Consider the following 27,195-nt stretch of genomic DNA (forward strand, 5'->3'; position numbering starts at 1 on the left):
CTGGAGTTTATTCTTATCCTGAGAGTTGGCGCCTCCATATCAGGCAGTGATGCAGAATGCTCTCCACAGTCCACCTGAAGAAGTTAATGACAAACTGAATCTCCTCAGACACCTCACAAAGTACAGCTGCTGGGGAGCCTTCTTTGCGATCGTATCGACGTGGGGGATCCGGGACAGATTCTTGGTGACGGTGACACCCAGGAACTTGAAAGTTCTTGACCCTCTCCACTGCCGAGCACTCGACAAGGACTGGGTCGTGTTCCCCAACCCTCATCTCCCACCTGAAGTCCACGGCCACCCCCTTGGTTTTGCTGACGTTGAACGTAAGGTCGTCGGTGTCGTGAGCCGATCTACCCGATTCTGCGGCAACTGTGGTGACATTGGCAAACTTGTAGAAAGCATTGTGGGGCGGGAGAAGGAGGCTACCTTTCATTTCCATGGGTGTCAAGGGGGCCCAGCATTTGGGCTCTGAAACCATTTTTGGAGGACTCGAAGTGTTTGGCAGGAACGCCTGCTGCATTAACTTGAATAAAGTTGCAGCCAGTTACCTTCAATAAAAGTTCACTATTGCCCAACAAACCAACAGAAGATTCATCCCCTCCCCTGCCCCTCTTCAGTGCTGCAGATGAGAAGGAGAGACATGTCGAAAGTTCCATCCAACTGTGACCCCCCCCCCCCCCACCCCCTCCCTTTCAGACACATGCGCTCTGTGCGAGCGGCCAGAAACGTGCGCCAAGTTGCGTGGTGAGCGCGTTTGGCCCCTCCAACACACACACACACACAGAAAGAGCAGCGCCCGGGAGCTTTCCAGGGGACAGATTCGGCGCATGAGAGCCCGGACGCAGCCTGGAGACCGCCGGCCCTCCCATCCCTTCCCTCCGACCCGCTGCGCTTGGGCGAACACGGTAAAGGGCGGCTCCGCGCCGAGGAGGTGGAGCAGAAAGGGACCCCATCAACATCTCCCCTCCCCTCCTCCTTCTCCAGCACCATCACTTCTTAAAGCTGACCTCTTCCATCTCCGGAGAACCTCGGCTGCACTGTGGCTTGGACTGGTCGAAGGGCGGACGTCCCAGGAGTTGCGGGTTTCCTTCTCCTTTCCAACGTCCAGCGTTACCCAATGGGAAATAGATTCACACATGCAAGGTCAAGAAAGGTAACTGAAGAAGACTATGAGGTTTTGGAGATGGGGACACCGGGTAAGTGGTTTCAAGTCAGACTCTCGATGATGTAAGTCAACGTGTTATTGACCAAATCGATTGATGGCTCAGTGCATTGTCCCAGCCGGCCTGACCCCGCACAGGAGCTGGCAGACACTGCCTTCCCTCTGTCGTGGGCCAATCCTTCTCTCGAGAGTGCCTTTGGATTTAAACTCTCCTCGCCCACACCATGAAAAACAATCCGTTCCTTTATTTAAACGTATTTGACTTGTATTGTGCCATGTGGGACGTCAGTGGAATACTTGCCATCCAATTTTAGGCAGGTGTACCCAGCTAATGTACCCATTGAGATATGGACAACTTAGACTTCGGCTGCCCTTTTCATGTGACAAACGAGCCTCTTGATGCCATTACTTCGAAAATGGGAGAGGGGGACAGGGAAAGAGGGGGAGGGAGGGAGATGTAGGGAGTAGAGAGAGGTTTAGAGAGAGGGAGATGAAAGAAGAGAGTGAGACGAAGGTAGAGAGAGGGAGATGCAGGGAGAGAGAGGGAGATGAAGGGAGAGAGAGGGAGATGAAGGGAGAGAGTGGGAGATGTAGAGAGAGAGGGAGATGAAGGGAGAGAGAGGGAGATGAAGGGAGAGAGGTAAAGAGAGATGGAGAGGGAGATGTAGGGAAATGAAGGGAGAGAGGGAGATGTAGGGAGAGAGAGGGAGATGTAGGGAGAGAGAGGGAGATGCAGGGAGAGAGAAGGAGGGAGAAAGAGGGAGGGAGAGAGAGGGAGATGCAGGGAGAAAGAGGGAGATGCAGGGAGAGAGAGGGAGTTGTCAGGAGAGAGAGGGAGTTGTCAGGAGAGAGAGGGAGATGTCGGGAGAGAGAGATGGAGAGGGAGATGTAGGGAGATGAAGGGAGAGAGGGAGATGCAGGGAGAGGGAGGGAGATGTAGGGAGAGAGAGGGAGATGTCAGGAGAGAGAGATATGTAGGGAGAGGGAAATGAAGGGAGAGAGAGGGAGATGAAGGGAGAGGGAGGTCAGAAAAGAGGGAGAGAGAGATGGAGAGGGAGATGCAGGGAGAGAGGGAGGGAGAGAAAGAGAGAGGGAGATGCATGGTGATGCAGGGAGAGAGGGAGATGCAGGGAGAGAGAGAAGGAGATGTCAGGAGAGGGAGGGAGATGTAGAGAGAGAGAGATGTCGGGAGAGAGAGATAGAGAGGGAGATGAAGGAGAGGGAGATGTAGGGAGATGCATGGAGATGTCGGGAGAGAGAGAGATGGAGAGGGAGATGTAAGGAAATGAAGGGAGAGAGGGAGATGTAGGGAGAGAGAGTAATATGTAGGGAGAGGGAGATGAAGGGAGAGAGAGGGAGATGAAGGGAGAGAGAGAGAGGGAGATGAAGGGAGAGAGAGGGAGATGCAGGGAGAGAGAGGGAGATGCAGGGAGAGAGAGGGAGTTGTCAGGAGAGAGAGGGAGATGTTGGGAGAGAGAGATGGAGAGGGAGATGTAGGGAGAGAGGGAGATGCAGGGAGAGGGAGGGAGATGTAGGGAGAGAGAGGGAGATGTCGGGAGAGAGGAGGAAATGCAGGGAGAGGGAGGGAGATGTAGGAGGAGAGAGGGAGATGTCGGGAGAGAGAGAAATGTAGGGAGAGGGAGATGAAGGGAGAGAGGAAGATGGAGAGGGAGATGTAGGGAGATGAAGGGAGAGAGGGAGATGTCAGGAGAGAGAGATATGTAGGGAGAGGGAAATGAAGGGAGAGAGAGGGAGGTCAGGAAAGAGAGAGAGAGAAAGAGAGAGGGAGATGCATGGTGATGCAGGGAGAGAGGGAGATGCAGGGAGAGAGAGAAGGAGATGTCAGGTGAGGGAGGGTGATGTAGGGAGATGCATCGAGATGCAGGGAGAGAGAGGGAGATGTCAGGAGAGAGATGGAGAGGGATATGTAGGGAGATGAAGGGAGAGACGGAGATGCAGGGAGAGGGAGGGAGATGCAGGGAGAGGGAGGGAGATGTAGGGGGAGAGAGGGAGATGGGAGAGAGGGGGAAATGCAGGGAGAGGGAGGGAGATGTAGGAGGAGAGAGGGAGATGTCGGGAGAGAGAGAAATGTAGGGAGAGGGAGATGAAGGGAGAGAGGGAGATGAAGGGAGAGAGGGAGATGTCAGGAAAGGGAGAGAAATGGAGAGGGAGATGTAGGGAGAGAGAGGGAGATGTAGGGCATAAGAGGGAGATGCAGGGAGAGAGAGGGAGTTGCAGGGAGAGAGAGGGAGATGCAGGGAGAGAGAGGGAGAGGCAGGGAGAGGGAGGGAGATGTAGGGAGAGGGAGGGAGGTGTAGGGAGAGAGAGGGAGATGTTGGGAGAGAGGGGGAGATGAAGGGAGAGAGAGGGAGATGTAGGGAGAGAGGGAGATGCATGAAGATGCAGGGAGTGAGGGAGATGCAGGGAGAGAGAGGGAGATGTCGGGAGAGAGAGATGGAGAGGGAGATGCAGGGAGAGGGATGGTGATGTAGGAAGAGGGATGGTGATGTAGGAAGAGGGATGGTGATGTAGGAAGAGGGAAGGAGATGTAGGGAGAGGGAAGGAGATGTAGGGAGAGGCAGGGAGAGGGAGGGAGATGTAGGGAGAGGGAGGAGGTGTAAGGAGAGAGAGGGAGATGTCGGGAGAGAGGGGGAGATGAAGGGAGAGAGGGAGATGTAGGGAGAGAGAGGAAGAGAGGGAGATGCATGGAGATGCAGGGAGAGAGGGAGATGCAGGGAGAGAGAGGGAGATGTCGGGAGAGAGAGATGGAGAGGGAGATGAAGGGAGAGGGAGAGAGATGTAGTGAGAGGAAGGGAGATATAGGGAGAGATATGATTAGGGAGAGGGAGGGAGATGTAGGGAGAGAGAGGGAGATGTAGAGAGAGAGAGATGTCAGGAGAGAGAGTTAAAGAGGGAGATGTAGAGAGGTAGATGAAGGAGAGAGGGAGATGGAGAGGGAAATGTAGGGAGATGAAGGGAGAGGGCGGGAGATGTAGGTAGAGGGAGGGAGATGTCGGGAGAGAGGGGGAGATGAAGGGAGAGAGGGAGATGTAGAGAGGGAGATGTAGGGAGAGAGAGGAAGAGAGCGAGATGCATGGAAATGCAGGGAGAGAGGGAGATGCAGGGAGAGAGAGGGAGATGTCGGGAGAGAGAGATGGAGAGGGAGATGAAGGGAGAGGGAGGGAGATGTAGTGAGAGGAAGGGAGATATAGGGAGAGAGAGAGGAAGATTGGGTAGAGGGAGGGAGATGTAGGGAGAGAGAGGGAGATGTAGAGAGAGAGAGGGAGATGTAGAGAGAGAGAGATGTCGGGTGAGAGAGATAGAGAGGGAGATGTAGAGAGGTAGATGAAGGTGAGAGAGGGAGATGTCGGGAGACAGAGGGAGATGTAGAGAGAGATGTCGGGAGAGAGAGAGATGGAGAGGGAGATGTAAAGAGGGAGATGAAGGAGAGAGGGAGATGTAGGGAGAGAGGGGGAGACGCATGGAGATGCAGGGAGAGAGAGAGAGATGGAGAGGGAGATGTAGGGAGATGAAGGGAGGGATATGTCGGGAGAGAGAGAGATATGTAGGGAGAGGGTGATGAAGGGAGAGAGAGGGAGATGAAGGGAGAGAGGGAGGTCAGGAAAGAGGGAGAGAGAAATGGAGAGGGAGATGCAGGGAGAGAGAGGGAGAGAGAGAGAGGGAGATGCATGGAGATGCAGGGAGAGAGGGAGATGCAGGGAGAGAGAGAGATGGAGAGGGAGATGTAGGGAGATGAAGGGAGGGATATGTCGGGAGAGAGAGAGATATGTAGGGAGAGGGTGATGAAGTGAGAGAGAGGGAGATGAAGGGAGAGAGGGAGGTCAGGAAAGAGGGAGAGAGAAATGGAGAGGGAGATGCAGGGAGAGAGAGGGAGAGAGAGAGAGAGGGAGATGCATGGAGATGCAGGGAGAGAGGGAGATGCAGGGAGAGAGAGAGGGAGATGTAGGGAGAGAGAGGGAGATGTAGGGAGATGCATTGAGATGCAAGGAGAGAGAGGGAGATGTCAGGAGAGAGATATGGAGAGGGAGATGTAGGGTGATGAAGGGAGAGAGGAGATGTAGGGAGAGAGAGGGAAATGTATGGAGATGCAGGGAGAGAGGGAGATGCAGGAAGAGAGAGGGAGATGTCGGGAGAGAGGGAGATGGAGAGGGAAATGTAGGGAGAAGAAGAGAGAGGGTGGGAAATGTAGGGAGAGAGAGGGAGATATAGGGATAGAGAGGGAGAGAGGAGGAAATGCAGAGAGAGGGAGGGAGAGGGAGATGAAGGGAGAGAGAGGGAGATGGAGAGAGAGAGATGTCAGGAAAGGGAGAGAAATGGAGAGGGAGATGTAGAGAGAGAGGGGGAGATGTAGGGAGAGAGAGGGAGATGTCGGGAGAGAGAGGGAGATGCAGGGAGAGAGAGGGAGATGCAGGGAGAGGGAGGGTGATGTGGGGAGAGAGAGGGAGATGCAGGGAGAGGGAGGGTGATGTAGAGAGAGGGAGGGAGATGTGGGGAGAGGCAGGGAGATGGAGGGAGATAGAGGGAGATGTCAGGAGAGAGGATATAGGGAGAGAGGGAGATGCAGGGAGAGGAAGTAAGGTAAGAGAGAGGGGGATTAGGGAGAGAGGGAGATGTAGGGATAGAGAGGGAGATGTCTGGAGAGAGGGAGATATAGGGAGAGAGGAAGATGTAGGGAGTTAGGGAGAGATTTAGGGAGTTACGGAGAGATTTAGAGAGATGGAGATGAAAGGAGAGAGGGAGACGAAGGTAGAGAGAGAGAGATGGAGAGCGGGATATAGGGAGAGAGGGAGATGTCAGGAGAGAGGGATGGAGAGGGAGATGTAGGGAGCGAGAGGGAGATGCAGGGAGAGGAAGGGAGATGCAGGGAGAGAGAGGGAGATGCAGGGAGAGGGAGAGGAAGGGAGGTAAGAAAGAGGGGGATTAGGGAGAGAGAGGGAGATGTAGGGAGAGAGGGAAATGTGGGAGAGAGAGGGAGTTGCAGGGAGAGAGAAGGAGATTAGGGAGAGAGAGGGAAATGTAGGGAGAGAGGGAAATGTAGGGAGAGAGGGAAATGTAGGGAGAGAGAGAGATGGAGAGAGAGAGATGGAGAGATGAAGGAAGAGAGAGGGATATGAAGGGAGAGTGGGATGTAGGGAAAGAGAGGGAGGTGAAAGAGGGGATTTGGGGGAGAGGGAGATGCAGGGAGAGACTGGGATGAAGGTAGAGTGGGAGATGCAGGGAGAGAGAGGGAGATGCAGGGAGAAAGGGAGATGTAGGGGAGAGGGAGATGTACACAGAGAGAGATGTAGGAAGATGCAGAGAGGGAGTGGAGACAGGGAGTGAGGGAGATGTAGGGAGAAAAAGGGAGATACAGGGAGAGAGAGGGAGATGCAGAGAGAGGGAGAGTGGGAGATGTAGGGAGAAAGAGGGAGATGCAGGGAGAAGGAGGGTGATGTAGAGAGAAAGAGGGAGATGTCGGGAGAGAGAGGGAGATTAGGGAGAGAGATGGAGATGTAGGGAGAAAGAGGGAGATGAAGGGAGAGACAGAGATGAAGGTAGAGTGGGAGATGCAGGGAGAGAGAGAGAGATACAGGGAGAGAGAGGGAGATGCAGGGAGAAACTGAGATGTAGGGAGAGAGAGGGAGAGTGGAAGATGTAGGGAAAAAGAGGGAGATGCAGGGAGAAGGAGGGAGATGTAGAGAGAAAGAGGGAGATGTAGGGAGAGAGAGGGAGATTAGGGAGAGAGATGGAGATGTAGGGAGAAAGAGGGAGATGAAGGGAGAGACGCAGATGAAGGTAGAGTGGGAGATGCAGGGAGAGAGAGGGAGTTGCAGGGAGAAAAGGAGATGTAGGGGAGAGGGAGTTGTAGAGGGAGAGGGAGAAGGAGATGTAGGGAGAAAGAGGAATAATTTATAAATCCACCACTGAGGCTACGAATGAAATACAGAAACAGAATCACCGTTTGGCAAGCTGCAGTACTGAGCATGCACCTTTCTGTCCTGGCCAAGGCCATACTGAGAGGTCTCATATAATCTTTTATATCTGCCTGAGAGAGTTTCATGTCCAGCACTTGGGTACAGAGTAGTATACGACTGTGTGATGGGTAAGCTGCCTGATTCAAGATTCCTTATATTGTCATGTAATAATACATAAAAATATAATGTACATGATGTACTTTAACTTTTTCCTGCTGTAAGAGTAACCATGAGCATTGCCCGGGGCCCTAACAATAAGACCATAAGACATAGAAATAGAAATAGGCCATTCAGCCCATCGAGTCCACCCCACCATTCAATGATGAGCTGATCTATTTCCCCTCTCAGCCCCACTGCCCGGCCTTCTCCCCATAACCTTTGATGCCCTGGCTAATCAAGTACTTATCAATCTCTGCCTTAAATACACCCAATGACCCGGCCTCCACAACTGCCCATGGCAACAAATTCCACAGATTCACTGGCCTATGGCTAAAGAAATTCCTCTGCATCTCTGTTCTGAGTGGACGCCCTTCAATCCTGAAGTTGTGCCCTCTTGTCCTAGATTCTCCCATCATGGGAGAAACAACCTTTCTACTCTACACTGTCCACAGCTTAATCAGAGAAAGAAGCAAAAAAGAGTCCCTTTTGAGACACCAAGTGGCCGTGGATTTGCCTCCAGTGTCATTGCACCCTCTGCTGCTGCAAAGACTTTTGTTCAAACCATCGGCAACCCGAGTTCCAGATCAGAACTTCTGCCACGATCAGGAAGCATCAGGAGCCCTTCTTGCCCTCAGCCCTCTCTCGAGTTCAGGATTTGAGGGAGCACGTATGCATGACCAAAAAATAAATAAATTTGTATCTCTTACACATTTCTCTCCTTCAGAGCCTGACAAAAATTTCTCAGGTCATAAATTGTTGATTTAATCCCCTCCCATGAAGTGTGTTTATATTATTGGTAAATGTGACACAAGGTATGTGCGTATCGTGCACACGAGGGGCAAATCAAATGAGCAGCAAATGGTGGAGGGACTCACACAGGCTACGGACTTCAGGAGACAGTGGTGGAGAGACTCACTGGGCTAGAGACTGCAGGGGACTGCAGTGGAGAGACTCACACAGGCTGCGGACTGCAGGAGATGGCGGTGGAGGGACTCTCACAGGCTGCAGCCTGCAGGAAACTATGGTGGAGAGGCTCACTGGGCTGTGGACTGCAGGAGACTGCGGTGGAGAGACTCACACTGGGATGCGGACTGCAGGAGACAGCGGTGGAGGGACTCACACTGGGCTACGGACTGCAGGAGACTGCAGTGGAGGGATTCACACTGGGTGGCAGGCTGCAGGAGACTGGTGGAGGGATTCACACTGGTCTGCAGACTGCAGTAGACTGCGGTGGAGGGTCTCACACTGGGCTTCAGACTGCAGTGGAGGGTCTCACACAGGCTGCGGACTGCAGGAGATTGTGGTGGAGGGTCTCACACTGAGCTGTGGACTGCAGGAGACTGCAGTGAAGAGACTCACACTGGTCTGCAGACTGCAGTAGACTGCGGTGGAGGGTCTCACACTGGGCTGCAGACTGCAGTGGAGGGTCTCACACAGGCTGCGGACTGCAGGAGATTGTGATGGAGGGTCTCACACTGGGCTGCAGGTTGCAGTGGAGGGTCTCAGACAGGCTGAAGACTGCAGGAGACTGCGGTGGAGGGTCTCACACTGGGCTGCAGACTGCAGTGGAGGGTCTCACACAGGCTGCGGACTGCAGGAGATTGCAGTGGAGTTTCTCACTGGGCTGCAGACTGCAGGAGACTGCAGTGGGGAGATTCACACAGGCTGCGGACAGCAGGAGACTGAGGTGGAGGGTCTCACACAGGCTGCGGACTGCAGGAGACTGCGGTGGAGGGTCTCACACAAGCTGTGGACTGCAGGAGACTGTGGTGGAGGATCTCACACTGGGCTGCAGACTGCTGGATATTGGCTCAAGACTGGCTTTAGGGGTACCAGGTATTGGAGCCGAGGGTGCTGTGGGCTTCCTGATCATGTCAGAGGTTTGGATCTGGAGCTCGGGTGGCTGATGGTTTGGACTGGACTCCGTCAGGCTGTGTAGGCGCTGGAGGCAAATCCACAGACACTCAGTGACTCTGGGGGGGGGGGGAACTCTCTTCTCTGGGGGGGACTCTCTCTTGCTTCTCTTTCTCTGACTGTGAGGAGCTTCAGGTAATTTCTGCTGATGGCGAATCTCTCTGCCTTATGGCAGATGAAAAAATTCTGTGTCATGTTACCCTGTCTTTATTACATGAATCTTGATTGATCAATTAATTTATACTTGAACAAACGATGATCAAGATATCGGAAATAAAAATATTTCTGAGTAAAGCTGTATATGAAACAGATTGATAAGTTCTTGGTTTAATAACCTCCAATGGCATCTTTGAAGCAGCCACCACATTATTGGCATTGCAGTAACATGCCAACCTCTGATCTCTAGATCCTGAACCAATCTCTCACTAACTCCGTAATTTCCTGTACCATTTCAACACACTTCAGATCTAGTTTCTTGGTCATCCCTAAAGGTTAATAGAACATTGAACACTACAGCACAGTTTAGGCCTTTCGGCCCTCGATGTTGTGCCGACCTATGTATTCCTACATATATATATAGCAGTTCGCACAATGCCTTTACAACGCCAGTGTTCAGTACTGGAGATTAAGGAGATTGTTCGTTTTCCCTGTGTCTGTGTGGGCTTTCCCCAGGTGCTCCAGTTTCCTCCCACTGTTCAAAATGTTCCAGGGGTGTAGGTTAATTGGTGTAAATTAGGCAGCACGGACTTGTGGGCCGAAATGGCCTGTTACCATGCTGTATGTCTAAATTTATAAATCTAATCTCTTCCACCCCATAACCCTTTATTTTTCTTCCATCCATGTACCTTTCTAAGAATTTTTTAAATGCCCCTATTGTACCAGACTCAACCACCACCTCTGGCAAGGCATTCCAGGCACCCACAACTCTCTGTGTGAAAAATCTACCTCTAATATTGCCCCTAAACTTACCTCCCTTCACTTTGTACAGATGTCCTCTAGTGTTTGCTACTCCTGGCCTGGGAAACAGACGCTGGCCGTCCACCCTATCTATGCCTCTAGTAATCTTGTAGATCTCTATTAAGTCTCCTACACTCCAAAAAGAAAAGTCCCAGCTCTGCTAACCTTGCCTTATAAGACATATTTTCCAATCCAGGCGACATCCTGGTAAATCTCCTCTGCACCCTCTCCATAGCTTCCACATCCTTCCTGTAATGAGATGACCAGAACTGAACACAATATTCTAAGTGTGGGTTTCACCAGCGATTTGTAGAGTTGCAACATGACCTCTCGACTCTTGAACTCAATCCCCCTATTAATGAAGCCCAGCGTCCCATAGGCCTTCTTAACTACCCTATCAACCAGTGTGATGACCTTGAGGGAGGCTATAAAATTCACAGCTGACAAATTGTCTTGTTTGTATCCTTGTCTCTGAATTGACCAACAATAATGCACGTAGTTAAGCATCCCAGAGGCCTTCTTAATTATCCTATCAACCTGTGTGGCGTCCTTAAGGGATGCAAGGATTGGGACCCCAAGGTCCCTCTGTTTGACCACACTCTTAAGTAACCTGTACTCAGCCTTCTGGTTTGTCCTTCCAATCTTGGAAGTTTCCACAATTCTCTTCATAAATCTTCCTTCCTTTTCTCTGTTCCTTGGTAACTGTGCTTTTAGGATCTCCTTTGGATGGCTCAATATTGGAATTTGTTCAAAACTGCCCCTTTGAAATATCTTGCTATTGAGCTGTGTATATTAGATGTGCATTAATGTTGGTCAATTCAGAGACAAGGATACAGACGAGACAATTTTTCAGCTGTGAATTTTATATCATCTTCCCCTCACATACAGTACGGTCGTTAGATTTTCCCTTCCGTGAGAAATCACATGATCAATTATTTTTTAAAACTTGTTTCTTGCTTAAAGGCGTCATTAGCAAAACTTGTGATACGATGTGTAGTTTAAGCCATTTAGAATGGGAAGTTTATTTTTTACTCCTGCCTTTTGGGGGCTGCAGCTAGGGAACTAATCATGGCATCAGCTTGCAGATCTGTGGAGAGTATAGAAAGATTAGCCAGGGTAGCTGTTTCAGCATGATGTTCTGTAGATATAGGAGCAGAAGTAGGCCATTCAGCCCTTCTAGCCTGCTCCACCTTTCTATCATGAACTGTTTCATTTTCCCACTCCCCTGCCTTCTCCCCATAACCTTTGATACCCTGGCTATTCAGATACCTATCATTCTCTGCCTTAACCCTTTGGACTATGGCAATTTCTAACCCTTCGTAATATATACTCTGGACTGGGTCCATGTACGAACACCAGTATGAACCAGCTAATGGTTGGATATAAAACCAGTCCCAGAAAACGGGGACACAGAGTCCAAAGGGTTAAATACACCCAATAATTTGACCTCCACAGCCACCTGTGATATCAAATCCCACTCTCTGGCTGAAATTCCTCTGCATCTCAAAAGAAGGTACATTTTTGACGAAGTGATGAGCAGGCTTGATAAAGGACATGCAATGGATGTTATGTATTTAGATTTTCAGAAGATCTTTGACAAGATGCTACACATGAGGCTACTCAACAAAATAAGAGCCCATGGTATAACAGGGTAGAGCATTGGCTGATTGGCAGGGAGCAGAGAGTCAGAATATAGGGATCATGTTCTGGTCGGCTGCCACTGACTAATGGTCGGAGTTTGCAGCTGATATGAAGGGAGGTAGAGGAGCAGGTCGTGTTGAGGGAACAGGGAGGCTGCAGAAGGACTGAGACAGATTGGGGGAGTGGGCAGAGATGTGGCAAATGAAGCACAATGTCGGAAAGTGGACGGTTGCGCACTTTGGTAGAAAAATAAACGGGCAGTCTGTTCTCTAAATGGGGAGAAAACTGAAAATTCCCTGAGGCAAAGGGAGCTGGGAGTCCTCGTGTGGGACGGCCTGAAGGTCAACTTGTAGGTTGCGTCAGTGATGAAAAAGGCGAATGTGATGCTGGCATTTGTTTCAAGAGGAGTAGAATATAAGAGCAGGGATGTTATATTGAGGATTTATAAGGCCCTGGGGAGACCTCAGTGAGTATTGTGAGTGATTTTGGGCTCCTCATTTTGGAAATGATGATTCTGGAAATGAAAGGGTATGAGAAGAGTTTGACGACTCTTGGACTGTACTCATTGGAATTTATGAGAATGAGGGGGTATCTCATTGATACGTTTGGAATGTTGAAAGGCACGGACAGATGTAGAAAGGGTAGATGAGGCAAGGTTGTTTCCCCCACGGTGGGAGAGTCTAGGACAAAAGAGCACAACTTCAGGATTGTAGGGCATCCACTTAGAACAGAATTTCTTCAGCCGAATCTGTGGAATTTGTTGCCGTAGGCAGTTGTGAAGGCCGGGTCATTGGGTATATTTAAGGCAGGGATTAATAGGTTCTAGATTAGCCAGGGCATCAAAGGTTATGGGGAGAAGGCCGGGCAGTGGGCCTGAGAGGGGAAATAGATCAGCTTGTGATTAAATGGCAGGGCAGACTCTTAATGGGCTGAATGGCCGCACACTAGGCTGTGGACTGTGGGAGACTGTGGTGGAGGACTGCACACTGGGCTACGGACTGCAGGAAACTGCGGTGGAGGGCCTCACCATTGGGCTACAGACTGCAGGTGTCTGTGGTGAAGGGACCCACACTGGGCTGCAGATTGAAGGAAATTGCGGTGGAGGGTCTCACACTGGGCTATGGACTGCAGGATACTGCGGTGGAGAGACTCACACTGGGTTGCGGACTGCAGGAGACTGCGGTGGAGGGATTCACACTGGGCTGCAGACTGCAGGAGACTGCAGTGGAGGGATTCACATTAGGCTGTGAACTGCAGGAGACTGCAATCAGCTTTCAACACCATTATTCCCTCTGTGCTGGGCAATAAGCTCCAAAACCTAGGCCTCTGCAAATGGACCCTTGACTTCCTCGTCGGAAGACCACAGTCAGTATGAATAGGAAACAACGTCTCCACCTCACTGACAATCAACCCAGGTGCACCTCAAGGCTACGTGCTTAGCCCACTGCTCTACTCACTCTACACCCATGACTGTGTGGCCAGGCACAAGTCAAATGCTGTCTACAAATTTTCTACAGTCGTCCGCAGAATCAGACGGCAACGTGGTAGCGTACAGGTGGGAGACAGATCAGCTCGTTGAGTGGTAGCAGTGTGAAGAGGGCATGAACTGGGTGGTGGGAGGCCTTGAAGACTCTTGAAACATTCTGCAGGTGCACTATGGAGAGCAATCTGGCCGGTTGCGTCACTGTCTTGTACGGAGCTCCCAACGTTTAGGACAAGAAAACACTCCAGAGAGTTGATAACTCAGCCTGTGACATTACGGGCATCAGATTTCACTTCATCGAGGACGTCTACAAGAGGCGGTGACTGAAGAAAGCAGCCGATAATCTCAAGGACCCCCACCACCCAGGCCATGCCCTCTTCATCCTGCTACCATTGGGAAGGAGGTCCAGGAGCCTGAAGACGAGCACCCACTGGCACAAGGACAGCTTCTTCCCCTCTGCCATCAGATTCCTAACAGACAATGAACCCCAGACACCGTCTCACTTTGAATTTTTCATGCACTATTGTCAGGTGCTTTATATGAATGTTTTGCCGTGTGATGTTACTGCAAAACAACGCATTTCGTGAGAACTTCATAAATTCAGATTCTGACAACAGAAATGTGGTCCGTGCAAGTTGAAGCAGGGAGCAAGGCAAACGCAGGAGTGATATTAAACATGAACTGCGGGGCACAGGAGTAGAAAGCCCAAGAGTCCGTACTCTAACCCAGCCATTCTCAACAGAGGCCACAACATATTTAAGTAAAAGCCTAGTTTTTCTTTCACCTCGTGTAACATAAATATGTTTTTTTCATGTAGTCGGTAGGAGAGAAGTACAGAAGAAACCAAAACTTAATTGCTTCACTGAGAAGGGGCCCATGAACTTTGAGCACCGTCCTAACCACAGGAAGGTTGAGAATGGCTGGTCCAAGTTACCTTGAAAGCTCTGGTACATTAACCAAGTAACAAAATGATTGCATGATTTTCATTCTGTCTCTTTAACTCCTTTTAACAGCCATTCTTCAGATAAACTAACATATTGTATGAATGGGCACCAACTTTCTTCAAGAATCCAATGCAGCACTTCTAATATTTTTTTCTAAATTCAAACGAGCCATGGTTTGAGAAAACCATTGGACTAAAGTAGGAGGAGTGGGGTCCTTCCATCTAAAGCGAATTGCTCTCTTCGCTGTTGGGGTAATGAAAGCGATCATCCGATGAGCAGAAGCCAGATACTGACCTACATCTGCTCCTAAGACTCCAAAAAGAACATTTAAGGGATTTGGCTGTAAATCAGTGGTTCTCAACCTGTTTCTTTCTACTCACATCTCACTTTAAGTCATCCCTCTGCCATCGATGCTCTGAGATTAGTCAGGGGTTGCTGGAAAGAAGTTTGAAAACCCCTTGTTTTAATCGTCCTTCATTGACTCATTATGTGCACGGTTTCAGAACTCCAAAGGAAATGGATCAATGACAATTTTTCTCGGGCAAAATATTTCAGTAACAATTGGGTCTAGAGAAGTGATTCTCAACCTCCCCTTCCCCTCACATCCCACCTTAAGCAGTCCCTTACTAATCACAGAGCACCAATGGCAGAGGGATGACTTAAAGTGCGATGTGAGTGGAAAGAAAAAGGTTTGAAAACCACTGCTTTAATTGTCCCTCGTTGACTCGTTATGTGCATGGTTTCAGAACTCCAAAGGAAATGGGCCAGTGAAAATTTTTCTCAAGCAAAATATTTCAGGAATAATTGAGTCTAGAGCAGTGGTTCTCAACTTTCCCTTCCTGCTCACATCCCACCTTAAGCAATTCCTTACTTATCACAGAGCACCAATGGCCAAGGGTTTACTCAAAGTCTTGACAATTAATTCTGATGCATGCTTACTAACATATGCAGTTACGCGTTCACGTACACGGTCACAGCCATGCTCCTGCATGCAAGTGTGCAGACCCTCGCATTCTCACATAACTGTTACACTCTCATATTCATACAGCCGTGTTTCACACATCTGGTAGGAGAAGAGTAAGTCTGTACATCAGAATATGGGGGACTGGAGGGATGATGGGGAGAATAACTAAGGAATACAAACCTGAAGATAATTGGATGGAGAATGAAGGTCACAATGCATCTCAAAAATTTCTACAGATGGACCACAGGGAGCATTCTGCCTGATTGCATCGCTGTCTGGTACAGAGGTGCCAATGCACAGGACAGGAAAAGACTACAGATAGTGTGAACTCAGCCTCCGACATGGTAGGCACCAGACTTCACTCCATCGAGGACACCTACAAGAGGCAGTGTCTGAACAAGGCAGCCTCTAACCTCAAGGCCAGGCCCTCTTCACTCTGCTACCTTTGGGAAGGAAGTCCAGGAGCCTGAAGCCGAATGCCCAGCGGCTCAAGGACAGCTTCTTCCCCTCCACCATCAAATTCCTGAACAGACAACGAACCCCAGACACGGCCTCACTTTCTCCTTTTTTCTTGCACTGTTTATTTATTTTTGAAATGTAATTTATAGCAATATTTACTCCTGTGACACTGCAGCAAAACACTGAATTTCCTGATGTCTTCATGACAATAAATTCTGATTCTTCTTTTCTCCTTGGAGTGACAGGATGGGGGTGGGGGGGGGGGGGTTGACCTGATAGAAGTGTTCAAGATGATGTGAGGCATTGATCGTGTGGATGGCCAGAGACTTTATCCCCGGGGGCTGAAATGGCCAACACGAGGAGGGCGTAGTTTTAAGTTGCTTTGGAGTAAGTACACGGTGGATGCAAACAGCATGTTCTTCACACAGAGAGGGGTGGGTGTGTGCTATGTGCTGCTGGAGGCAGGGACAAAAGGATCTTTTAAGAGGCTATTCGATAGGTTCATGGAACTGAGAAAAGTGGAGGGTTGTGCAGTAGGAATATTCAAGGCAGTTGTTAGACTGTGTTATTGGGTTGGCACAACACTGTGGGCGAAGGGCCTGTATTATGCTATAGATTTCAATGTTCTGTGTTCTGTGTTCTACAGTATGTAAATTTTTGTGAGATTTTTTTTAGAGAGTGTGGTCACGTTTATGTTTGGGGGTAAATCGATAAGAAGGGTCTTATACGGAACAGCATTTTTGCACTCCGGGAACTCTGACCTCGGATGCTGACTGTGTGGAGTTTGCACATTGTCTGTGTGGACACATGGGTTTTCACTGGGTGCTCTGGTTCCTTCCCAAATCCCAAAGAATTTGCTGGTAGGTTTATCAGCGACGGCCAATTACCCCCATTTGTGGGTGTGGAAAAATGAAAAGGGAGTTCAGTCATCATGCGTCCGAGGATAAGTTCCAGGGTTGGAGGAAAATAAGGAGAGACGAGATGGTCTGATGGGAGAACTCTGCTATGAGCCAGTGAGCCTTCTTCATAAGCAAGTGGGAATTGAGGCTGTCAAGTTTATCGTCATCCAATTGTACAAGTTCAACCCGATGAAATAGTGTTCTCCAGTCCTCAGTGCAAAACACGCACACACAACCACATAACATACATATGGACAATATATATGTAGGACAAGTATTCACCTGTACAAATAAATAAATATTGTTTCATGAATATGAAAGTCTCGGACGGTCAGTGTGAGCAGTTCCTTTGGTCGTTCAGCCCGTGGGAAGAAGCTGTTCCTCAGCCTGGTGGTGCCAGCTCTGATACTCCTGCATCTCTTCCTCGACAGGAGCAGCTGAAAGATGTTGTGTGCAGGTTTATGCACCATCTTCAGATGGGGTGGAGGGAGAGTCCAGTATGGACTAATCAGGAAAGGGAGGGTCTGGATCTTGAAACAGTATAGAGATAGGGGGGAAGGTACAGTTGTAGATTAAAAAATTGAAAGTGGGAGGGATTTAACTAGTGACCTATTGTGGACACTCAACATCTCCTTACTTGTCAGGAAGGCTCAACCTCCTGAGAAGACTGAAGGCTACCGGCCACCATTATGTTAACGTCTACAGGAGGTCTATCGAGAGCATCTTGGCTGGCTGCATCACATTAGGGTATGGTTGCTGCGGAGAAATGGACCAGTGGTCAAACCACAGGACCATAAAAGTGGCAGAGAGGATCACTGGGGTCTCCCACCCCCCCCCCACCCCCACATCGACGTGATCTATCAGGAACATTGTCCAAGAAGGCTTACAAAATCACTGAAGACCCCTCCACAGCATCTTTCAGCTACTCCTGTTGGGAAGAGATACAGGAGGATCAAAGCCAGCACCAACAGGCTGAGGAACAGCTTCTTCCCACAGATTGAACGACCAAAGGAACTGCTCACACTGACTGTCTGAGACTTTCATATTCATGAAACAACATTTATTAATTTTTATCTATGTAGTTCATGAGTACTGTGTATGTGTGTTATGTCTAGGTGTCTGTGTGTTTTCCACCGAGTTCCGGAGAACACATTTTCGTCGGATGGCAATAAACTTGAACTTGGTCGTGATCAACACTTGACCCAGGCGTACTGAAGATTTGTGGGAAACCCCGTAGAACTTCCCACAGACCCCAGGGGAGTGGAGGATTATGGATATGTAATTGGGAACCCTTGATCTGAGGGATTCACTACTAATTCATTACTTCTCATCTTTTGCTTGATAAAGGTGAGGAGGTAATGATCTAACTCAACAACAAGGATCCATAGATTCAACAGATTTCCGTTCTCAATTTCACTTGATTCACTTGGAATAGTATTTGTTCCTGGAAGTTCACCTAAATATCTACCTAAATTGGGGGATTGAGTTCAAGAATCAAGAGGTCATGTTGCAGCTTTGTAAATCTCTGGTGAGACCACCCTTGGGGCATTGTGTTCAGTTTTGATCACCTCATTACAGGAAGGATGTGGAAGCTACGGAGATGGTGCAGAGGGGATTTATCAGGATGTTGCCTAGATTGGAGAATAAGTCTTTATGAGGCAAGGTGAGTAGAGCTGGGACTTTTCTCTGGAGTTTAGAAGGATGAGAGGAGACCTGATAGAGCTCTACAAGATTCTGAGAGGCCTAGACACAGGGTGGACGGCCAGTGCCTGTTTCCCAGGGTGGAAGTAGCAAGCATCAGTACAAAGTGGAGGGAGGGATGTTTTGGGGAGATAATGGGTAAGTATTTTTACACAGAGAGTTGCGGGGTCCTGGAATGCTTCACCAGGAATGGAGGTGGAGGCTGGAACATCAGGGGAATTTAAGAACCTCATAGGCACACGGTTGAAAGAAAAATAGAGAGTTATGGGGTCAGGGAGTTTAGATTTTAGTGGTAGGTATATATTGTTGGCTGGTGTGCCTGTACACTGATTAAAGTATATTTACTATTCAGATACTGGTCTATTCTTCAATGGGAGCGACAGCTAGATTTCGGCAAGCAGACAATACCTTCTCTATTTGGCTTTGGCATTGTCCTTAGGGCAAAAGATTTTGATTTGGTCCTTCTTCACTGTGAGAACCGACACCGAGCTTTCCACCCTTTCCGAAAGTTTTGTTTCTGTCTCCAACTTTACCGCATTGTTAACTGATTGTTCTTTCTCTTTACTCCAACTTAGGACTTCTTACAGTACTAGTGATGTTATTTGGTTACACAAAACCTGCAAAGTCAACTCCGCTGCAAGCAGTCTGTGATATCCGGGTGCTGGACAATTACATTAAAGAAGCAAAAATTGCAGCTGATTCAGTGGTACGCCAGTTCGTGCTCGTACAGTATGTGGCATAATGCAGTGTTTAATTTGTGTTTGAGTCTGCGCCCTGGGTTCGATTGTCTGCTGCCCTCAGCAATAGATTTGTGTGGAATTGGGAGTTTCACAGGGTCTTTTTATTGCCACGTAATAATACGTTGAAAATGTAACATATATATTTTTTAATATACAGTAAAGTTGTCCAGATTCAAGCAACCGGCCAAAACATATTGAAGAAAATAAATAGGTTTAAAAAAAATACAGATGTTTAAAATTGGTGTGTGCCTCGCCATTAGTTCGTCAATCTCAAACAACCGGGAGAACTCACTTATTCGGCACCTACCAATCCCGGAGGCGGCAGGGGGTTTTACAGTACTTCAATATTTGCCTTCGGTAAGACAAACCAAGAGCCTCTAACAATAGGGGACACCGCGTGTCCGTGGATATGTCCCCAGCACTCCTATGGCCTCTGCAGCCGCACAGACTCCTGTTCGACCCGTCGACCGCCCAGGTCCAAGCCTCCGACACGATCAGGAAGCCTTGAGCACCCCGAGGCCCTGAGTTTAACACCTCAGTAACAGATCCTTTGGAGAAATAAATCATCTGAATAGGTTATTTAACTTTTGTATTTCTTAATAGACATTCTAATGTCTCAACTATGATCTTGAAAATTCAATTCCATGTTGGGGATGCAATGATCAGGGAAAGAAGGGAGTGGCAACATAGGACCATAGAACATTATAGGACAGAAACAGGACCCTTTGGCCCTTCTAGACTGTGCCAAACTGTTATTCTGCCTAGTCCCACTGACCTGCACCAAAGACCATATCCCATCCATGTACCTGTCCAAATTCTTCTTAAATGTCAAAATTGAACCTGCATTCACCACCTCAGCTCGTTCCACTCTCCCACCACTCTCCGTGTGAAGAAGTTCCCTCTAAACTTTTCCCCTTTCACCCTTACTCCACGTCCTCTGGTTTGTATCTCAGAGGAAAAAGCCGACCTACATTTACTCTGTCCATCCCCTCTTAATTTTAAATCCCTCGATCAACTCTCCCCTCATTCTTCTACACTCCAGGGAATAAAGTCCGAACCCTGTTACTGAAATCCCAGCAAACCTCCTATTAAATCTCTGCCCTCTTTCAATCTTTTTGATGTCTTTGCTGTAGTTGGTTGTTAGAGTGTGGAGGGAAAAATAATAAAGGTGAACTCAGTTATGGCTTACTCCATTCAAAGATTAGGAACAGTTAAGCTCCTGAACTAACAATGTAAAGGTTTAGACTAAACACCTCCTGATAACTTGCCATCCATTTGATTCTCTATTGTTATTCTGCAAAAGGAATAAGACTATTTTTTACCAGTTCACAACTATGTTAGACCATTAGACATAGGAGCAGAAATGAGCTATTCAGCCCATCTAGTCTACCCCACCATTCAATCATGAGCTGATCCATTTCCCCATTCAGTCCCACTGCCCGGCCTTCTCCCCATAGGCTAATTGACTGCCTATCAATCTCTACTTCTGGAAATGGCCAAGCCAAATGCTTTCTTCAAAAGAATACCTTTTTTTTTAACAAAAAAGGCACTAATTCTGTGATTTAATGTCCTGAAGAGAAACTGAGAGAAAATTTAAAATATTCGCAAGTCTCCTAAGGTTCTATTATCAACAGATGCACTGTTAAAGCTCAACCATTTCAGGAAGGCACAAGAACGCTGTGGAGAACCATTGTTTATCCACACATACAATCTTGGATTCGTGAAAATCCTGGAGAAAGCACATAAAGCATACAAATCTTCCGGGTTTGCTGAGAGGTGATTAGAAACCCCCAATGGTGTCGACACCCGCTTCAGATTTTAAATTTAGGCATACAGCACAAGAGCAGGCCATTTCGGCTCACGAGCCCATGCCGCCCATTTAGCCTACAGCCTCCAGTGGGAGGAAACCAGAGCCCCTGGTGGAAACCCACGAAGAACGTACCAACTCCTTACAGACAGTAAGGATTCGATCCCTTATCGCTGGTGTTGTAACAGCGTTGCACTAAGCACTCTGCTAGCCATAATGTTATGCTAATCCATTACCTTGATTTGTTAAATATTTTGGACGATATTTGGTAGTAGCTAATCTTTTTGTGTATCCCATAAAATTACATGAGTTCTTCCAGAATCCTGACCCAACCAGTTGACACTTGACCCAAGAAGGGCAAATCATCTTTACGTAGATTTACAAAGAACTTATTGATCGCAGCAGGCACATACAAGGAGAGCCATGGACTGAAATCATAAATTTATTTTATTTTTTTTTGTAGTGAGCAAGAGAGAAGTTTTAAATTTCATATTTAAATTTAGATGGACAGCACGGTATCAGGCCCGTGCCGCCCAAAAACATACAACCCCTGGTACATTTTTGAATGGAGCCCCCGGGGTAAACCCACGCAGACACAGGGAGAACAAACAAACTCCTTACAGACATCACTGGATTGCTGGCGCTGTGATAATTTTGCGCCAACCGTGCCACCCCTTAATGCTAACCGTGCTGCCCTAAGTATGGAAGAAACCAACTAAACTTGGGGAAGGGGCCCCATAAACTTTGAGCAGCATCCTAACCACAGGAAGGTTGAGAACAGCTGGTCTAAGTAACCTTGAAAGCTCTGGTACATTAACCAAGTTACAAATTGATTGCATGATTTTCATTCTGTCTCTTTAAGTCCTTTTAACAGCTATTCTTCAGATAAAAATGATTCTGACACTTGGGTGTGAATGGAGCGCACAGCAAAGCATTCAGACTGGCCTTGCTTCTTGCCAATTGATCTTCCTTTTCATCGTAATCCTTTAACTCTGCAAGTTGTGCTCTGTCCACGGCTGGGAGCAATAACAGAGATAACCAGTTAATCTGTTCTCCTTGTACTCGGTCACTTGTAACAAACGTAAACTCAGAATCCCAAACTTTGCATCTTTGCTCTTCCCAAAGACATAAAAACAAATTGTGAAACACGGATGTCTGCAGAAGCGATGATTATAGTTAAAACGTGCAGTAAAGGCTGGAAGAACTCAGCCGGTCTCGCAGCGTCCACAGGAGGTAAAGGCAATATAGATATATACACTGGCAACATATCTTTTACCTCCTATGGATGCTGCGCTGAATTCCTCCAGCGTTATCAAAAGATTCATACACTGGCTATCACTCACGAATGTCAGACATCAACCTCTTCTCACTGCTCCCTTCGGGCAGAAAGACCAGCACCTCTAGGCTTCTTTCCAGCAGTGGCCAGACTCTGTGTTACAATAATCAGGGACTGCTCCAATGCCACAGAGGACTGTAGGTGAGAACAGAACTAGGAGTCGTGGCCTCAAGATCCAGGCCAGTAGATTTAAGACGGAGATGAGGAGGAACTGGTTTTCCCCTATGGAATCTATGGAATTTGCTGCCCATTGAAGCAGTGGAGGCAACCTCAGTAAATATATTTTTACATCGTAGGGCTATGGGGAAAAGGCATGTCCGTGGAGATGTGCCATGATCTCATTGAATGGCGGAGCATGCTCGATGGACCAGACGGCTGACTCCTGCTCCTATTCCTTATGGTCTGATGTTCATAGCCTGAGAGCATTCTGGGTGGAAGGGCTGGCTGGGGCTTGTGGTTTCCATAAAAACACAGAAATGCCAGAGGAAACCAGCCAATCTCGCAGCATCCACAGGAGGTAAAGATATATAATCAGCATTTTGGGCCTGAGCCCTTCCTTGAGGTGTAGGCGAAGAGCAAGCAAGGGGCCTGTATTACCAGGCTGGTGACGAGGGAAGAATGGGAGGGGGAGGAATGTGTGTATCTTAACCTCTTTTGGACGATGCGAGACCAGCTGAGTTCCTCCAGCATTTCGGTGTGTTTTTACTACAATCACAGCATCTGCAGACTTTCGTGTTTCGCTTCTTGTGGTTTATAGCCCTGATAATTTCTAATTGAGACTGTACTATCCTCCCAAAATGAAAAGACCACATTCATGGGAGACCTGCAAGTAATGCTTCCAAGAAATTCCTCTTTTTGACACTACAGCCTCTCCCCAACTTAGGACCTATGTGACATATAACCGAAATTTTGAAAAACATATATATGTAAATATAAATATTACACTTGGTCTTACGTGCACCAGTGCTAATGGCTGTGTGCATACAGTAGTGACCATCAGATTGTGTACATTAGTTTCAGGATAAAAGAATGCTGTTCAGGTACAGCGGGCTGACGGGAGAGAGCGGGGCAGAGGGATCAGAGTAAGGACTGATAGCAGGGTGTCGGGAGAGCACGGGGCAATGGGATCAGTGTGGGGACTGATAGGATATCGGGAGAGCACAGGGCAGTGGGATCAGTGTGGGGACTGATAGTGGAATGTCGGGAGAGCACAGGACAGTGGGTTCAGAGTGGGGACTGATAGTGTGGGGAGTATATGCCATTGTAACATACATCCAACGCATCCATTTCGAGATGTGAATGGAACTTGGACATATGTCAGAGAATGTTGTATATGTACATCAGCCCCACTGTATCCAATCCCGACAATGGTCATTTTCAAGGACGGAGACACTCTACCTCTAATTTAGAAACTAAACAGGAACACAGAGACAACAGAGGTTTATCTCAATGGCCACGTATACCAGCCCAGCATGTGGCTCTCCTTCCAGAACATGCTACCCACCTCTCTCTGCTCTCCCCACCCTCCACAGTCATCATGCAAATGATGAGAGCAGAAGGAGTTCAAGACAGTTCTGTCATCGTACAACTACATGAGACTGAACATGCCCCAGCAATGAGTGACTCTAGTTATCTTTGCATGGTGTCACTGAGCATGTATCATATTCCACTTCCCACAATTTTTGCAAATGCTTAACCTGGTTATTGTGAAGACAGTTAACACCTCTATTAAAATAGCAGAGAGAGGAATTTCATAGTAGCGTTGTTAAGTATTTGGCTGAGAATATTCCTCATGTTTGTTTGCAAGCCTCTGTGTTTTACTGAAACAACAGATTTGCTGAGTAATTATTTTAGACTAATTCTGTTAGCACCACTCTCCCCCATCTTCATCCCCATCTCTTTGCCTCTAGTTTCTCTCTCTCTCTTCCCTTTTTCCTGTCTCCTTTCAGACCCCAAATTATTTCTCACTTTTCCTCTTATCATATCCAGTGAACACCTTTTATATGTTGGTCTGGCCTCCCCTCCGCCCCCCACCCCCCCACCCACCCCTCCACCTTCTCACCCCTCAGGCCCGAAACGTCAGTAATATTTCTTTACCTCCTATGGATGCTGCGAGACCTGCTGAGTTCCCCCAGCATCTCTGTGTATGTGTGTGTGTGTGTGTGTGTGTGTGTGTGTGTGTGTGTGTGTGTGTGTGTGTGTGTTTTACCATATGTATCAATCCAGCCTTACCTGCATTAAAACCATGGTCTGCCTGGCCATTGCTACAGTGCCTTGTCAAGTAACTCTCCATCAGCCCACCAATCCAATCTATCTCTGCGATGCAACATTGGCTGTGGGTGCATGTCCACAGTCTCATGCACTGCCAGACTGAGACCACCCACAAATTAGAGGAACAATACCTCACATTCTGTTCGGTCTCTCTCCAACTGGATGGCATAACATCGACTTCACCAGTTTCCGTGACACCCCCACCCCCATCCATAAGTCTCTCTCCCTTTCCCCCAGCTCTGCTTCCATAGACCCAAAAACAAACCCCCTCTCCCTCAATCAATGCTTACCTTCCTTCTCTCCTGTCCCTCTGTCTGTATCCAATTAACACCTTCTTCCTGTAGGCCTGTGCCCCTCCCCCTGCCTGCTCTTTACTTATACCTTGAAGAAAGGCTCAGGCCCGAAATGTCTGTACCTCCTGTGGATGCTGCGAGACCGGATGAGTTCCTCCAACATCTCTATTTTTTTTGTAATGGGTTTGCTTAGGGCGTAGAAGAGAGGACTATGGAATTGTTTTCCAGCATTTATTCGCTTCCTTTAAAAGACAAAATAATAAAATGACCATTGTCTTCTGGGTTTTTTTTACCTTTTATCTCCCTTCAATCCCTTGCAAGGTAACAGCAATGTCTTTCCCATTCATTCTTTTCCTCAACAACACACTTTATTTTAACATTTCAATATGTTTACAGGTATTAGCTGAGAACCCAGAAAAACATTTTGAATTTTAAAATATTTTCAAACTATTTAAAAAAACGATATTTACAAGGTGAAAACAGTGTCAACTGGTGGACAAGTTTTAAAAAACTGCATAGAAAAATTAACTTGCTAGAATCATACAGAATTTACACTGGGAAATCTCAGCAAAGCTACGTTGATCCCATGTCCAGCACAAGGTAATAGAGTCAAAACACCAGTAAGATAAAAACATCCACAAAGCTTACATTATTGATTAAAACAATATAAAACGAACTAGAGCATAATGATATTAGTAATGAACAATATACATTAAGATTGATGATATAATGAGGAAAACATTTAAAATAGCCCAGTTGCAATCTTCTCCCCTTAGCAAGGCATCAGCAGTGTAAGAGACAGGAAGGGAGGGGTTTAGGAATTGCACAAGAGATGTGCACTACCAAACTCATTCCCACCGGAAACATTATTAAAATGACAATAAATACAAGTAACTCATTGACATAAAATTCACAGATATAGAATTGAGAATAGAAATTATTAAATCCCTTTTTTAACTCTGTTACATTTACTGATGTACTCCTGATTTACTCCTTCTCTCCCTTCTTAGAAAACCACATCCAATCCACCTGCTTCACCTTTACCCCACCCTGAGGAAATCACTCCCTCTGCACCTCAATCTCTGCCATCCATAAAACAAGGGCAGAACATTTGGCGCAGTGATTAGTGAAACACCTTTACAGCACCTTCAATCGGGGTTCGAATTCCGCACTGTCTGTAAAGAGTTTGAACGTTCACCCCGTGTCTGTGTGGGTTTTCCCTGCAGGCTCTGGTTCACTCCCACTGTTTGAAACGTACTGTAGGTTGAAGGTTAATTGGGCGGCACAGACTCGTAGGCCAAAATGGCATGTTACCATTGCTGTATGTTTAATTTAATACAGCTTAGGAACTGGCCCTTTGGCCCTTCCAGTGGGTCCCAAAATATTATTCTCCCTAGTCCCACTGGCCTGCACCCAGTCCATAGCCCCCCATACCTCTCCAATCCATGTACCTGTCCAAATTCTGCTTAAATGTTAAAATTGAGCCTACATTCACCACTTCAGCTCTTGCCATACTCCCACCACTCTCTGTGTGAAGAAGTTCCTCCCCCTAATGTTCTCCCTAAACCTTTCCCCTTTCACCCTTAACATATCTCACTGCCCCTCAGTGAAAAAGCCAATTTGTTTATCTCCTTCATAATTTTAAATACCACCATCAAATCTCCCCTCATTTTTCCATGCTCCAGGGATAAAGTCCTAACCTGATTAATCTTTCCCTGTCACTCAGTTTCTCAAATCCAGGCAACATCCTAATAAAACTTCTCTGCACTCTTTCTATCTAATTGATATCTTTCCTGTAATTCGGTGACCAAAACTGCGCACCATACTCCAAAATTGGCCTCACCAATGTCTTGTACAATTTTACCATCACATCCCAACTCCACCTGTATTCAATACTTTGATTTATGATGGCCAATGTGCCCAAAGCTCTATCTACCTGTGACGCCACTTTCAGGGAATTATGTATCTGTATTCCCAGATCCCTCTGTTCTACCGCACTCCTCAGTGCCCGACCGTTCACCGTGTACATCCTTTCTTGGTTTGTCCTTCCAAAATGTAACACTTGTCTGCATTAAATTCCATCTGCCATTTGTATAGCTGGTCCACATCCCTCTGCAACCTTTGAAAACCTTCCCCGCTGTCAACTTTAGATCCAGGAAGGACAAATACATGTTTTGCATGTTTCTGATAAGTGCCAGTCCAGGATTTGTGGAGGAGAAATTCAATTTAGATTCGCGCCGATGAATGCAGGTTCCATCACGGGGAACAGCATCTCAGAGTAGTTCACAGAAGGGAAACTGAGGAATACAAGAGAAATTAAGAAGGGGATTGTGGTGGGTGGGCTTATCTCCTGGAAAAGAGTTTGAGATGTGTATGAGAAAGCCACTCAGTTTCCTGCATTTATTTAGACCATGGCTCATTCTATTTCTCTGAGCTCTGATCCTTAGACGGGAGGCCTGGATGCATTACTGCTCGCGTACACAAAGTGAG

The 27,195-nt window shown here is 47.6% G+C and overlaps 1 protein-coding gene and 1 long non-coding RNA gene across 4 annotated transcripts in view; one reads left to right on the plus strand and one right to left on the minus strand.

Moving 5' to 3' along the window:
• The first annotated feature begins 764 nt into the window (after positions 1–764).
• The window catches only part of epoa (erythropoietin a), a 46,860-nt gene continuing 20,429 nt past the window's right edge, over positions 765–27,195 (plus strand). For both annotated transcript variants that reach the window (XM_069915359.1, XM_069915360.1), the window contains exons 1-2: positions 765–1,196; positions 18,834–18,964. In XM_069915359.1, the coding sequence (XP_069771460.1) occupies positions 1,118–1,196; positions 18,834–18,964 (210 nt within the window). In that variant the 5' untranslated portion in view covers positions 765–1,117. The remainder of the gene's footprint in view (positions 1,197–18,833; positions 18,965–27,195) is intronic.
• On the minus strand, positions 21,275–25,503 carry LOC138752565 (uncharacterized). 2 transcript variants are annotated; one of them, XR_011350738.1, is made up of 3 exons: positions 25,417–25,503; positions 24,828–24,947; positions 21,275–21,821 (listed from the first exon to the last, which is right to left on the minus strand). It is a non-coding gene; the product is annotated as an uncharacterized lncRNA (long non-coding RNA). The 2 variants fall into 2 exon arrangements; XR_011350739.1 differs by having other exon boundaries at positions 24,703–24,947.

The sequence above is a fragment of the Narcine bancroftii genome, chromosome 2 (assembly GCF_036971445.1).
Source record: "Narcine bancroftii isolate sNarBan1 chromosome 2, sNarBan1.hap1, whole genome shotgun sequence".
In the NCBI taxonomy this organism is placed as follows: domain Eukaryota; kingdom Metazoa; phylum Chordata; class Chondrichthyes; order Torpediniformes; family Narcinidae; genus Narcine; species Narcine bancroftii.